Source organism: Chrysochloris asiatica, unplaced genomic scaffold (assembly GCF_000296735.1).
Source record: "Chrysochloris asiatica unplaced genomic scaffold, ChrAsi1.0 scaffold00031, whole genome shotgun sequence".
NCBI classification, from domain to species: Eukaryota; Metazoa; Chordata; class Mammalia; order Afrosoricida; family Chrysochloridae; genus Chrysochloris; species Chrysochloris asiatica.
The window spans coordinates 9287166-9303396 of NW_006408549.1; the positions used below are offsets into that span (position 1 = coordinate 9287166).

The 16231-nt window shown below is 37.6% G+C and overlaps 1 protein-coding gene across 1 annotated transcript in view; it reads right to left on the reverse strand.

Annotated features, from left to right (window-relative positions):
* TMEM67 (transmembrane protein 67) overlaps positions 1-16231 on the reverse strand; it is a 96071-nt gene that overhangs the window by 4267 nt on the left and 75573 nt on the right. Inside the window, exons 22-26 of the mRNA XM_006859218.1 lie at positions 14469-14549; positions 13887-14003; positions 8193-8309; positions 7983-8087; positions 7264-7366 (exon numbers count right to left, since the gene is read on the reverse strand). Of these exons, the coding sequence (XP_006859280.1) occupies positions 7264-7366; positions 7983-8087; positions 8193-8309; positions 13887-14003; positions 14469-14549 (523 nt within the window). The remainder of the gene's footprint in view (positions 1-7263; positions 7367-7982; positions 8088-8192; positions 8310-13886; positions 14004-14468; positions 14550-16231) is intronic.

Below are 16231 nucleotides of genomic sequence, written 5' to 3' on the forward strand. Positions count from 1 at the left end.
GTTTTGGAAGAAGTGCAGCCAGAGTGTTCCTTGGAGGCCAGGATGGCTAAGCTTCGTCTCTCATACTTTGGACATATTGTCCGGAGGAAACAATCATTGGAGAAGGATGTCATGCTGGGTAAGGTGCTTCACTACATGACTTTAATCCCTTCCATGTACCAATAGTTACCAGCATTTACTTCTATTCACTTAACCATATTGCATTCCTTCCTATGTCTCTCCTGCTAAGTCCATCTTTCCTTTGCTAACCTCCCTCTTGTTGTATTTCTGCCTGCCATGTCACCCATGTTAATATGTGTCTACCCTGTAGTCAAAGCAGCTCTGGTAGTGTAGTGGTTACTAGTCAGGTTACGAGTCTGGTAGTGTAGTGGTTACGAAACTACCAGCCCTTCTAAGGGAGAAAGATGAGGCTTTCTGCTCCCCAAAAGATTTACAGCCTCGGAAACCCTATACAGGGTTGCTATGAGTTGGAACCGACTCCATGGCACATAACCACCAGCATCAACACCCCCACCTGCGTAATCATAATAGATTGTTTCTTTGATCATGAAAACTATTTTTTTAACTTCTGACACTGATCTCATATAAAGTTTGTACTTTTATGACTGACTAATTTCACTCAGCATAATGTCCTCTAGGCTCAACCATAACACTGACTTCTGATGGAGAGAAAACTGGGTTACTGGCTAGTAACAAGGAGTGAAACTTTTTACTGCATACTGTATTTGAATTTTCAATCACATGAATGAAAAAAAATTTTTTTAATAAAACATAACAGAATAATGCAGGTTCTGGATTAAATATTTCCAAGTGTCTCTGATTAGCTCCCTCAAAGCCCAAATGTCACAAAACAAAACCTGCATCCCTCATTTCAATCCTCCCACCCCAGCCAATCAATGACCTTGTTCAAACATGACAGAGAACACTGAAGAGCCTATCCCTTCTTGGGCAGTTCAACATTTTCTTCCTTCACACCAAGAAGAAGTGTCCTGCATATTCAGGTCCCTTGGACTGGCACCCTCCCATAGTGGAGCATACCACCCTCTCCCCGGCTCTAGTTTCCTCTGGGTCTTTGTTCCATAAACTATTATCACTTGTCAACTTTTCGCTAGACTGACTCTTCATTTTACTAGAAATATGCTTAAGCTTCTTTTATCTTTAACAAGAATAAAAAAAAACACCCTAATTTTAAAAAAAGCCCATTTTTCTTGACCAAGCTTTTGACTCTGGTTCTTTTTATCCTTCACAGCCAAACAGAAAGAAATGTCTGCGTTCTCTGTACTTCCTTCTCACTCAGTTTTCAATCAGGACTCTGGCCCTAATACTCCTGCATTCAAACTGTTCCAAAAAAGGTGTCAAGTGACCTCCTAGATGATAGCCCTCCTGGCTTCTTTTTAGCCTTCAGCTTAGCTGGCTTCTTTGCAGCATTTGAGATGGATGATTCCATTTCCTTTAGATTCTCCAGTAACCACTTCTCTCTAGCTGTTCTTTTTCTAATGTGTCCATGGGTATTCTCCTCACTCAAGTATACAATCCCCTAAGGTTCTAACACCTCTTCTCGTCTCATTCCAAAAGGACTTGTCTTTTGGGGGATATGAACACCCTTTTACAATTTTGATAAACACTATGGACACTTTTAATCACACAAAAAAACAGAAAGAGTTGTGACACATCTTGCACAGAATTTCAAGGAGTTCCAGAGAATCACTAAAGCTGCCCAGAGATCCCTCTTTCATACAAGGAGACTTCTAGGGGTTCTGGTCATGTTCTTTCTTGACTAGATACTAGTTATAGAGGTATTCTGCTGCCAAGTCTCCAAGCAGTAAGTTATCTCCTTACAAAACACATTTCTGTATCTCTTTCTCTCTCTCTCCGAATGTGTATATGTGTGTGTATATATATATATATATATATATAATATATATATATGTGCTATATAAGGCGCTCTGGTAGTATAGTGGTTACGAATTGGGCTGTGAACCGCAAGGTCATCAGTTCGAAACTACCAGCTGTTCCATGGGAGAAAGATGGGGTATTCTGCTCCCATAAAGATTTACAGCCTCGGAAACCCTGTACAGGGTCGCTATTAGTTGGAACCGACTCCATGGCACATAACAACAACAACACATATATAGATATATACACACACACATATTTCTTTAAAATATACAAGCCTGGTCCCCATTTGAAAACAGTTCAAATAAGCAGGAACCAAGTCAAAAATAAGAGAAATTTTCATTTTTATCATTTTTTTTCAGAGTTTCTAGTCTTTTAAATATCTTCTTCTGTACATGTTCTCAAATAAGAATGGACTTGGTTCAATAATGGGTAAATATTAATGCTTATTTCCCAAGTTTAAAACTAACTGGTTTTGCTCAACTATAATAAAACATATATGAAGTAATTTTCTAAAATATACTAATTATACATACGTATTACCAACATGAAAGGTGATTATACACATGGACCTCACCAGATGGGAGTACACAGGAATCAAACTGATTATATCCAGGGGAAGAGATGGTGGAAAATCTCATTGTCACCAGCCAAAACGAGGTAAGGGGCTAACTGTGGAACAGACCATCAACTGTACATATGCAAGTTCAGTCTGAAGCTGTATAAAATTAAAACAAGTCCACGAGAGCCAAAATATGACCTTCAACATATCCCACCTGAATTTAAAGACTATTTCAATAACAGATTTGATGCATTAGACACTAATGGTCAAATACCAGAAGAATCGTGGGATGACATCAAGAACATCAGATAGGAAAGAAAGAAAAAAGACCAAAATGGACGTCAAAAGAGAGTCTGAAACGTGCTTTCCAGTGTAAAAATGCTAAAGCAAATGGGAAAATGAGGAAGCAAAGAAACTAAACAGAAAATTTCAAAGGGAAGATCAAGAAGACAAAGGTAATTATTATAATGAATTGTGCCAAAGATCTGGAGTTAGAAAATTAAAAGGAAACGCCATGCTTAGCATTTCTCAAGCTGAAAAACTAAAAGTAAAATTCAAGCCTTGATTTATAATACATAAGGATTCTTGGGGAAAATATTGAACACGTGGAAAGCATCAAAAGAAGATGTAGGAAGGAGTACACAGAGTCACCATATCAACCATTTCAAGAGTTAGCATGTGATTAAGAACTGATGATGTACTGAAGGAAGAAGCCTAAGCTGCACTGAAGGGATTGGTAAAAAAGAAGGATCTGGGAAGTGATGGAATGTGAATTGAAATCTTTCAATAAACTGATGCAACACTTGAGGTGCTCACTCATGTAAGCCAAAAAAATTGGACAACAGTTATCTTGCCAATCATTTGGAAGAGACCCGTTTTCTGTGCCCACTCCAAAAAGAGGTGATCAGTGAAATGCAGAAATCTTAGAACAATTACCGTTGATATAACATGCAAGTAAAATTTTGCTGAAAATAATTCCAAAATGAATAAAACAGATCATCTGATAGAGAATCGTCAGAAATTTAAGCCAGTTTCAGAAAAGGGCATGGAACGAGGGATATCACTGCTGATGTCAGATGGATCTTTGCTTAATGCAGAGAATATCTGAAAGATGGTTCCTTGCGCTTTATTGACCATGCAAAGGATTTCAACTGTGTAGATTATGGCAAGCTATGGATAACACTGTGAAGAGCAGGTATTCTACAACATGTAATTGTGCTCATGAGGAACCTGTACATAGATCAAGAGGCAGTTGTTAGAACAGAACAAGGGGACCCTGATGGTAGTCATGGCGATGTGCTGTGAAGTCAGTTCCGACTCATAGCACCCTATATAGGGTTTTCAAGACTGTAAAATTTTACAGGAGCGAAAGCCTCATCACACTGCTGACCTTGTGATTAGCAGTCCAACTTGTAATCCAGTATGTTACCAGAACTCTTTTAGGGGACACACAATGGTTTAAAATCAGAAAAAAGTGTGTAGCAGGGTTGCATTCTTTTACCATGCTTGTTCAAGCTGCATGCTGAGCAAATAATAAGAGCATCAAAACTGGAGGAAAACTCATAACAACCCGCAATATGCAGATGATAGATACAACCTTGCTTGCTGGAAGTGAAGAGGACTTAAAATATTGATAAAGGTCAAAGACCACAGCCTTCAGTATGGGCTGTACCTCAATGTAAAGAAAGCAAAAATCCTCAACACTGGACCAAGAAATAACATGATAAATGGAGAGAAGATTGAAATTGTCAAAGACTTCATTTTAATTGGATCCACAATCAACACTTACAGAAGCAGTGGTAAAGAAATCAAACGATGCATTGCACTAGGCAAATCTGCTGCACAAGACCTCTTTTAAGTGTTGAAGGGAAAAAGATGTCAGTTTGAGGACTAAGCTGTGCCTCCCTCAAGCCATGGTATTTTCAGTAATTTCATATGCATATGAAAGTTGGGCAGTGAACAAGGAAGACCACAAAAGAATTAATACATTTGAGTTATGGTGTTGGGGAAGAATATTAGAATTACCATGGACTGCTAGAACAACAAACAAGTCCATGTTGGAAGAAGCAGAGCCAAAATGCCCCTTAGAAGCTAGTATGCCTAGACTCTGTCATATTTTGGACATATTATCAGGAAGGACCACTTCGTGAAGAAGGTCATCATGCTAGGTAAAGTGGAGGGTCAGTAAAAAAAAAAAAGGAAGACCCCAATGAGTTGGACTGGCCTGGTAGCAGCAGCAATGGGCTCAAACTTAACAAGGATTGTAAGATGGGAAGGACTGGGCAGTGTTTTATTCTGTTGTGCAAAGGGTTGCTATGAGTCGGAACCAACTCAACAGTACCTAACAACACCACCACCTAGGATGTCGATCTTTATGCATTCCATTTCATTTTTGACAACTTCCAATTTCCCTAGATTCATCCTTCATACTTTCCATGTTCTGATTATTAGTGGTGTTTGAAGCTGTTTCTCATTTTGAGTTGTGCTCCATCACAAATAAAGGTCCTGAAAGCTTTACTTCATTCACATCATCCTGGTCAACTCTACTTTGAGGAAGCAGCTCTTTTCCAGTTGTAATTTGAGTGCATTTCAACCTGTGATGCACATCTTCCGGCACCAAGTCTAGTAACGTTCTGTTGTTACTCATAATGTTTCCATCTTTACGTTATTATATCTGACACTGTTCCATTGCTATTCATTAGGTTTTCAGTGACTAAACATACAGAAGTAGTCCATCTTTCCTTCCTGGTCTTAGCCTGGAAGCGCTACTGAAATCTGTCCATCATGAGTGACACTGCTGATATTTAAAATGCCAGTGACATAGATTCCAGCAGCATCACAACATTCAAGCCACCACAGTATGACAAACTGGCAAATGGCTGATGAGGACGATTGTTATATTATTATTATAAACTTTTAACAACTTCCTTTTACTGGATGCCTACTGTATGACTTCATCTCATGTACTCTGGACATGGTATCAGGAGGGACTTGTCCCTGGAAGAGGTCCCGGTATGGTTGTAGGTTGGTTTGAACCCCAAGGTCGACCTGAACCACAAGGTCAGTGGTTCACACCTACCAGTCATTCCTCAGAAACCCTATACAAGGTCACTATGAGTCTTGAACCAACTTGATAGCACTTAACAACAACAATAAACCCCTGGAAAAAGACATTATGCTTGGTAAAGTAGAGGGTCAGTGAAAAAGAGGAAGCCCCCCAGTGAGATGGACTGACACAGTGGCTACAACAATTGGTTCATACGTAACAACAGTGAGGAGCCGGGCAGTGTTTTGTTGTGCTATGCACAGGGTCGCTATGAGTGGGATTCAACTCAACCGCAACTAACAACAACAAAATGTGTCAGGTACTGTATCAGAATCTTCATACACAATAGCGCCACAGCAACCTTATGAGTCACTCAAAATATCACTGGAGAAGTGCCTCCTTAAAGTACAGTTGACCGAGATGATGCGAATGAAATAAAGCTTCCAGTCCATCACAACTGTGAGTGCACATATAAGCTCTATGTGGACACGCAAGGAATTATTGAACCCAACAGAGAAGTAGAGAGTTCCATGCGTGAGACGGCTGGTGAAACAACTAGTAATATGTCTGGAGAGAAACGGTACATCTGACCTTTACCTCATAAGTATCAGCCTTAGGCTGATACTAATAACGGTTCTTCTTCCCCACCTTGAGTCAGAAGTCTGGTGTTGCCCCAAACTCCTTACACTATCTATTATATATGTTGTTGTTTGTTGTTACGTGCCGTCGAGTCGGTTCCGACTCATAGCGACCCTGTACAGGGTTTCCGAGGGTGTAAATCTTTACGGGAGTAGAAAGCCTCATCTTTCTCCCGCGGAGCAGCTGGTAGTTTCGAACTGCTGACCTTGCGGTTCACAGCCCAAGTCGTAACCACTACGCTACCAGAGCTCCTATTATATATAAGTGTAAGTATGTCACTTCATGTCCACAATCTGTTCCGTCAAACAAGACACTATGCGATTTGAATGTTAAGCAAACACCCTATTAGAACCTTATAGGAACCCATTTCTGATCATCCTCATTGCTCCCACTGATGCTGCAAGAGATGCTGATGGAAGCTGGAGGAAAAGACACCAGCAGCAGTGGCAGCTAGGGGGCAGCAGCAAGAGTGAAGTGAGAGGAAGAGAGTGAGGAGGGATCCAGACACCACTGCCTGCCTGCCTGCCTGCCTGCCTGCTATACAGTCTGAGAGCCCCTGCCCAAAGCCAGGATATTCTGCCTCACCTGCCTCTATCCCACCACGATCTAGTGTAGCAAAACTCTGGGCTTGGGGTCTTTGAAAACTACCAGGGGAGTTAACAAAAGGAAAGCTGCTTTCCCTGTTTTGGTTTTTAAAAAACACTTAAGGGATCGTGGACATATATGCAATCAGACATTGCCTGAAAGGATTAAGTAACACATACCTATATTTGTTTCTAATGGCACTTAACAACAACAATGTTGTTCAAGTGCTGCTGAGTCAGTTCCAACTCATAGTGACCCTGTATAGAGTTTCCAAAGATCGGCTGGTGGGTTTGAGCCACCAACCTTGCAGTTAGCAGTCCAGTGCTTACCCTACTGTACCACATCAGGACTCTAACATATGACATAATAAAATACAACATACAGAAAACTACTATAACTCCATGAAGTAAATTGAGTTTACTGCTTCCTTTGCTTTTATGGAAAGTTATAAAATTAAGTAAAATAATAACTATAACACTTTCCCTCCTAAATTCTGAAAATAGTAATCAAGTTCATCAAGGATTCTGAAGAGTACCATTATAGAAGATGCTTTTTTCCATTGGTTCCATAAATTCAATTCCAAGAATTCTTTCAAGAAGCAGCTTGTCTTTTATAAAGTAGTCCATTTCCTTATGAACCTAATAGATAAAGTCATTTATAAAACAGTGAAATATGTATGTTCTGCTTACTATAAAACCATTAAAGGAAATAAAAAGGAATGGAACACAAAGAAAATATGTTCTTCAGAAAGACTGAATTTATTACACTGAACATCATAACAAAATTCTCTTTAGTAAAGTTTTACATTTTAAATACCCATAAGTAAGACTTAGGGCTAGAAATACTGTAAATCAGTGTATAACAAGCTTTTCAGGAATTCAACCATAACATAATATAAGGCATTTAGATATGAATAATATGCTAATATTTTGGTAAATGACTAAGAAAATTCCATCTTATTCTTACACTACCTAATGCTATGTCTGAGCCACATTAGGTAAATTAGCTGTTTTAATATCTTTTTTATTGTTTATAAATACTATTCATAATATATACTATGTATAAGTAATATCTTTAAATATATATAGGATTATTTATATTGTTTAGAAGTACGCTTCTTAAAGACCTCATTCCTAAGCATTAAATTTGACAGCCAATAAAGTGGTTTTAAGTTCACTGACTTAACTGACTAAAGAAATAACTGACATTCCCACTTAACTTTTTAAAAATAGCATTTTGATCTTAGATACATACATGATCGATGAAAGAGCCAAGAAATTTATTCATAGTATGATATGCTTTTATACTCTGTTCAAAAGTACTTGCAGATGAACTCAATAGTCTAGCAGGGCCATTTTTCTAATGTGAGAAAGAAACAAGAATAAATGGAACTGCTTATGTTCCCTAGTATTTAAACAGCAAGAAACACTGACAAAATATAGATGAACTGTACTTTATACAAACCCTTGTCAGTGTCTCATGAATCCGGTCATAGTGTTGTCTCATCTGGCTGGAAATTGCAATCTGAAAAGTCTGGCCATCAGTGTTTGGTACCAAGCCTCTTTGGCTACACAAATTTTCCTGAAAGTTCAAGAACTTAAATTAAAATCAAGATTATGAAAACTTTGTGTATCTTAAAAAAAACCAACCAATAAAAAATCTCAGCATTTTTCTTTAGCTGGTATTACACATAACACGATTCTGAAGTTTACTAAAATCTATTTGAGAGAAAGAGACTTAATATTATTCAAGGTCCCCCCTATCATCAGGTTTTACTACTTTCTACTTAAATTCATGTCTCCCTGAAGGTTTTTATACCACCCACTATACATTTTCAATGAATCCTATACTCAGCAGAAGCATGCTGGGCCCATAACTGAGAGGTCGATGGATTGGAACCATCCTCTGCTATCTGGACTTTTTGGAGTCCTGGTGTGGCACTGTAGGTTAGTTAATGCACAAGACTGCAAAGCCATTTGTACTGCAAGGTTGGTAGTTCAAGCTCACCAGTTACTCCTCAGAAACCCTATACAGGGTCCCTATGGGTCGGGATCAACTTGACAGCACGTAACAACAACATACTCAGTTCGTTTCACACTGATATTCTTAGACTTCTTTATGATGAACCTTTTTGTTGTTTTTGTCAAGTGCAGTTGAATCAGTTCCAACTCAGAGCAACCTGAAATGCCAACCTTGTGGTTCTCAGTTCAGTGCCAATCCCACCACGCCACACCAGGAGTCCTTACTGTTCTTTAATGCATGCTGAAAAGTCTAAGAATGAATGACTTTTATGCTTATAAATGGTGATTTTGTTTTCCAAACAAGTTTTGGTGGTGGTGGTATGCCATGGAGTCATTTCCGACTCATAGCGACCCTGTACAGGGTTTCCGAGGCTGTAAATCTTTATGGGAGCACAACGCCTCATCTTTCTTAAGTGCTATTAATGTCAATAAAAACAGTGATATGTGACTTAATAATTAAAGTTTTGGACTAGAAATCTTTACTAAGAATTGAACTCAGACAATCACAAACGCGAACTTTTGCCTTACTCACAGCCTATACAATTCCCATTGACGCGTCAAGGCTCAGCTCAAGCTCTCTTACCTCTATTGAGCCTACTCATACACTCTAGAGCTTAGTATTCTTGTCTAAATCTAATCTGTAAATACAATATAGCACATAGTTTTCTACAGACACAAAGGAAGTCTGTTGTAGCTAGGTGCTGTCTCCAGTATAATTTCTATCACCAAAGCTATATTTGCCAACTATTCATTCTTCCTCTTTGTTTCCAATCTTTGCATCCCAATCACCAGTAATTAGCAATATATCTTGATTGCATGCATGCTTAATCCATTTCAGACTGAAGAAGTTGGTAGAATTCTTCAGTTTAATCATCACTATCTTTAGTAGTTGGTGAGTAAATTTAATTAATAGTCTTCCTTATAGGCATATGGATATTATCCTACCACAGACAGCATTTTATTTCAAGACACTCTTTTTTTTTCCCCAAAATCAAAGAACATGTAAAAAAAACATGATTTGAGTCCCTCAAGGATGCCAAAACTACTGTTTTGATGTGGTGTAAATTGAAGAGCACAGAACTCTTCTGGGATGAGTTAGGGAGATGGAAATACTACCTTCAAAAGTGTATAGAACTAGAGTAGGCAGGGATGGGCAACTTGGACATTGGCTACCCATAATGGTAGGGGAGGGGGGCTACAAAGGCAAGAAGTGACTGGCTTACAAGTTTTCAAGAGGGAACCTATATCCAGAGGGTGTGGGGTAAAGTAGAATATCCACTGAGTAGTATCCAATCTGTCTGGGCGGAGCTGATGAAATGAAATGCAGATAGGTCTCTTGTGATACAATAGTGAATAATTGTTATCAGGACTGATTGTGAGGGTTGGAAAATGTAAAGGTAGATGTTTTATAGCAAGGAGGGGAGTGATTAACTTTTCAGTCTAGGAGCGGAGGTCCCTGGGACCATCAAAGGAGAAGAGTGGAGAGTGGGACCCTACCCAGAGAAGCAGTGACCCCAGAAACGGAGGCAGAGATGATGACGTGGAGAGATGGTACGGCTGGGGACTTTAGATCCAGAGAGGGAGAGGGGCTATGTGCTGACGACCAGGGGGCAGGCTTGTAGTGTATACTCTTTGGTTGGCTGATGATGCATGGAGGGGATTGTAACCATGGCAATGAAACAATATACGATAGAATGAATGTAAAACTAATGTTCTCCCATGTAAACTATCATATAATTCACAATAAAACATTAAAAAAAAAAAAAAGTATATAGAACTTTAAAAAAAAAGTGTAGACATGGAGGATTTGTTGAGAAGCAACAGCTTCACATTTTTATATTTTTGTTTAATAAAGGGTCCTATGGTTTTGTAACAATACTTTTGACTTACCCTCGTACATATACCAAACCCAAACCGTCAGTAAGTCAATTACAACTCTTAGTGTCCCTTTAGGACAGAGGAGAACTGTTCCTGAAAGGTTTCTGAAACTGTACATCTTTATAGGAACAGACAACCTCATCTTTCTCCCACTGAGAGACTGGTGAATATGAACTGTTTACCAAGGAGTTCTGGTAGTGTAGTTGTTACGAATCGGGCTGTGAACCTTAAGGACAGCAGTTCGAAACTACCAGCCGCTCCGCGGGAGAAAGATGAGGCATTCTGCTCCCGTAAAGATTTATAGCCTCGGAAACCCTGTACAGGGTCGCCATGGGTCGGATCCAACTCGACGGCACTTAACAACAACAACAACCATGTGGTTAGCAGTGCAGTGCTTAACACATTGCGTCACCAGACTTCCCTCTTGTATAGACACAGTGGGAGTTGTATAACATCTATCCAGGGTTTCCAAGGCTATAAACCTCCACAGAAGCAGAAAGCCTCGGCTTTCACCTGTAGAACGGCTGTTAGATTCAAACTGCTGACCTTGCAGTTAGCAGTCCAGCTGGTAAACCATGACACTTCCAGGGTTTCTTCTTGTACACTATGTTGTTGTGTGCAAGTGAGTTAGTTCTGACTCACAGCGACCCTGGAGAGGGTTTCGTAGAGTGACTTGTGGGTTTGAACTGCTGACCTTGGGGTTAGCAGGCCAGGACTTAGCTATCCTATAGTACCACACACACCAGGGCTCTCTTGTATATGTAGGTAGAATACAATTGTAATCAAACTTTTTCATTTAAAACTATTTGAGCAGTTCTCCCATGTTATAAAATATTCTATAAAATGTAATTTTCAATGTTTACCAAAGAGTTCACTGTATAAGGAAACCAATTTATTTCATATTCTACTTTTATGTACTTTTTTGCCATTATAAATAATCCTGTGAAGTACATGAACTGTAATTATTGGTTCACATTGCTAACTACATCCTTGAATTAGACTCAGAGAATCAGTGAGTCAAAGATTAGAAACTGTCTTGGTGTGATGCTGTAGGATAAGTACTGGACCAAACTGAAAGATGGGCAGTTCAAACTCACCAGCCACTCCTCACAGGAAACCCTTTACAGGGTCGCTATGAGTCACAATTGATTCAACAGCGCAAACATTTAACAACAACAACGTATATTGCTCAAGGAGCTCTTTGGTGGCACTGTAGGATAAGCAATGGACAGCTAACTGCAGCGTCAGCAGTTTAAACCCACCAGCTGCTCTATGGGAGAAAAATGAGCCTTTCAGCTCCTACAACAATTTACAGGCTTGAAAACCCTGTACAGGGACACTATGAGTCAGACAATCAACTTGATGGCAGTGGATCTGGGTTTGTTTGGTTTATATATTGTCAAAATACTTCTTTTATATTTAAATGTTTGTAAAAACTTATCCTGAAACCAGTTTTGGAGGTACTCATTTCATTGTGTCTTTGATACTAGTAAATGTCAGCATTCTGAAAAAGTTTAATTTGTAAAGGAAAAACTTATTTTTTCATTTATGCATTAGACTTTATTGGTTTATTATCTCTTCTGTTTTATTATTCATTTAAAAACATCTTTGAGGTTATTTTTCCATTGAGGCTGAAATTTAATGTCATATTGATTCATATAAGTTTTAATCTTGTTATCAATACCTTTACCGCATTTGCTATAAACAGTTTACTTTAACATGTTATGTCTTATATATGTGATTGGTGCATATGCAAATGTCCTACACTAATAAGGTAAAATAAATGATTTCTTTTTGATGTTTCCCATTCTTTATGCTTACAATATCATCTGACAATCTGAAATACTATTTTCTAAGTTTTTTTAATGTTATTTCTTAAACTTTTCAAACCAGGGGTAATTTCAAATAGTTAACCAACTGATACAGTTCAATGTATTTATAAACAATACTTTTCTGAGACGCCATTATTACATATAAAATTCCTAACAAGCCATATGTTTATAACCCCTTATAACTAAATCCTCTTGGCTTTTCTTCTTTAATGTATATTCTTAAATTTTTATCAAGGACATTTTTGTGTATAAAATTTCAAATATACAGAATAAATAGAATGTTAAACCACCCACCTTCAACAAATAACAATATTTTATCAATTGTGTTTCTTTCATCCTCTCAATTAGCATAATACAAACCCTTTTCCCCTAAATATTATATGTCATTTCATCTAAATACTTTGGTATATATCTCTAACTAATAAGCACTTAAAAGAAACAAACAAGAAACCCAGCATGCCATTATCACACCTAAGAAAACGAATCATTCCTTAATACAATGTAATATTTCATTTATTAAATTTCTCCAATTTTTTCAAAGATTTTTAAAAATTGTGATTTGGATTAGGACATGACAGTCATACAGCTCACTCGATTTTGAAGCTTTCCACATCTCCCTCATTAGTTTAATGTTCTCTCTCCCCACCTTCTCCACCAATGACTCTGTCTTTTCTTTTCATGCCACTGATTTGTTAGAGACACTGGTTCTTTGTCCATTTGTGAAACATCCTAAACATCCTTGATTCCTTATGGTATTAATTTGTCATCCTATTCCCTGTATTTCCCCAAAACTGGAGGTTAACACTAGACGTTTGATTATATTTAGGTTAGCAGAAAGCACATAATATCAGTTTTTTCCATTTGAACTTAGAGCAAAATTGATCCACTGTGTTCAGATTATGTTAACCAATCCATCATTAAAAAGTTCCCTGTTAACATCCACTTAAATGTTTTAGCATCCATTGATGACTGCAGCTTATGTTCAAAAATGCATTGCTGCTGTTGCTCAGTGCCATCGCGTCGTTTCCGACTCATAGCGACCCTGTATAGGGTTGCTGAGGAGTGACTGGTTGAGTGTGAACCAACCTTTCTGTCCAGTGCTTATCCAACAGCACCACACCAGAACACATAGGCATTGCAAAATAGTGATTTTTCTATCTTATAACTCCTTTTATGTTTTGCTATAAAGAACTTTCCCTCATTAAGTAATTTGGTTACTCTAAAATACAATTCATATAGAAGCTTTAAGATAAAATTTTACTTTTTTGTTTTACTAGTTAGTTGGTAGCCTAGTAACTTTCAAAAGTGATCAATTAAAAAAAACTTATCAATAAAAATAAGTTTCTAAAGTATTACTACAAGTCCTAGATTAAGAAAAGAGAACCCATTTGTCAATTTAAAGAAAAAGATAGAACATCCATTCATACCGCTTCTCTTTTAAGATTCATATTCATCTCTTCCATGTTAGTATCTGCATGCCCATGTACTGATCTACCATGGATATAGTACCCAAAACATCTGTGGGATAGAACAAACACTGATATCTATGAAAAGAGAAGAAAAAGGGGTAATTAGTAAATCATCTGCATAATAAGCAAGAAGAAAATGGTTTTTTTTTTTCCTTAAATAATAAGTTATTGGAAAATAAATGAAGGGAGTAATACAGTAATAAGAGAAATTTTCTAAAAGTTGATGGAAAGGGAATATAATCTATTTTCTATGAAAAGAAGAAATTAGGTGGATAATATGCAAAATTTTCAAGGACCCTCAGCTTTATTCTTTGGGGACATAAGGAATTCATAAATAAGAAACTATAAACAAAAAAGAAATTAAAGCAATTAAATATTATATATTATATAGATTATAACTATCTCTGGATTTAACAGCCAGTGGAAAATTGAACTAAAAATTCAATCATACCAAATCACTTTTAAAGTCTCTCTTAATGTACTCATGACCTTTAAAAAGGGACAAAGAACAGATGCAAGATAAAGCCACGAAGTACTTACATTGCTCATACAGCATAAATCAACGAACTGCCGAATTTTATCTTCTATAAATCTCTCATAAAAAACAGCAAAGAACATGATCTGGAACATAAAGCCAAGTCCATGCTTATTAGCTTTTAGGATTTTAATTTTCTTTTACAGCCACAATGCAGTCTCTTGAAAAGAAATAAAAAGTTATAACCAAGAGAGTCCTCTCTAATGACTCCCGCATGGGGTAACACGACTTGTCATTTCTACTCTTCTGTAAAAGGAAGAAGGATTTCGGAATTGTGTTAAGATTCATTAGGGGAGTCTATTTTGAATTTTAAATTCTGTTCTGTATCATTAGTTAGGCAAAATAGAAGAAACACAGATGAAGAAAGGGCTTTTAAAATTGTAGGCTAGACCACTGTACTGACAGTCTAATTTATATCTAATTCTGTTGGAATTTATTCATCTTTTAATTCCAGAAGGCATTAGGAAAGTTTACTTTACTTATTAATTTCCTTTGAAACAGTAGCACATACAAAGCACACAGACGCACTCCTCCCTTTCTGACAGTTCGGTTCCAGAGACTAGGTCATCACACATGCAGTGGTGCTATGTGAACACGGAGGATGACTACAGCATTACACAACTCCCAGATCACAGAGAAGTGTGGCCCAGCCAAACTGACCCATAACTGTCTGCATCACAGCCAGTGGTACTCCCACCTTGCACCTCAGCAATTGTTACTATCAGATGTATGTGGTTAATACATAAAACAGGTGGACAGTAGATTTTTACTATTATCATAAATACAAAATATCAAATAACAAAGTCGGTAAGTGAGGGGAAGGTGTATTCTATTTCTACAGATATTGTGTTAAGTAATCAAATGGGATGGTTTCAAGAGTTTTCTTATACAGATTTAATAGTAGTAGAAAGGGAATTTAACAAATGCAAAGAAAGAGGTTTCCTAACCACCCTAATTTAAAGCTGTCTCAGCTGTTGCTGCTGCCTCTATTCTTAGCCTTCACTCCTCTCAGATTCTTAGAACACCTACAACATGGTTGCTATGAGCTGGAACTGACTAGACGGCACTTAAAAACGACACCAACAATGACAACACAAAGCTTATTGGGAACCAGAGTGGGAGGGAGTGGGGAAAGGTAGTTATCGCTCAGGGGACACTGAGTTCTGTTCATGGTGGTGAAATAATTTGGAAAAGGGTAATGACAATAGATTGTACAACATAATGAGTGCAACAGGATCACTGCCACATTGGACATTACACGTCATATACTTTCTATATTAGATACATATATGCACATATATACATACTTAGAGATAATTTTTGTTTGCTTTTTTTAAGCTACAATAAAAATATTAAAGAAATAGGTTTGTTTTAAGCAGACATTTATTAATCAGGTTACAGGAAATTTAACCTGGTCTCTCTAAAAGTCCCTTCATCATTTGCCAACTTTAAAAGCTAAATAAATTTGTAATTGTTTAAACAAAGGCAAGCAACTTTCTTTGCGTTTCCTTCTTTTTGTTTCAAGCTTTAAAAAGATAAGGAAAGTAACGCTGAAAAGATACTATAAGAGACCTGAGGCTCAAATGACTTTTGTTTCGGTCATTTCAGTATGCAGTTCAAGTAAATTTTCCCACAGGGTACTGACAATTTGAACAAGATTTTATAATACTTAAAAGTAAGACTTCACCCCTTGTAAGACTAAGACTCAATGGGAATACACGAGCAGACACATGCTGTGACTGGTGGTCACCAATAAGGGGAAATGAGG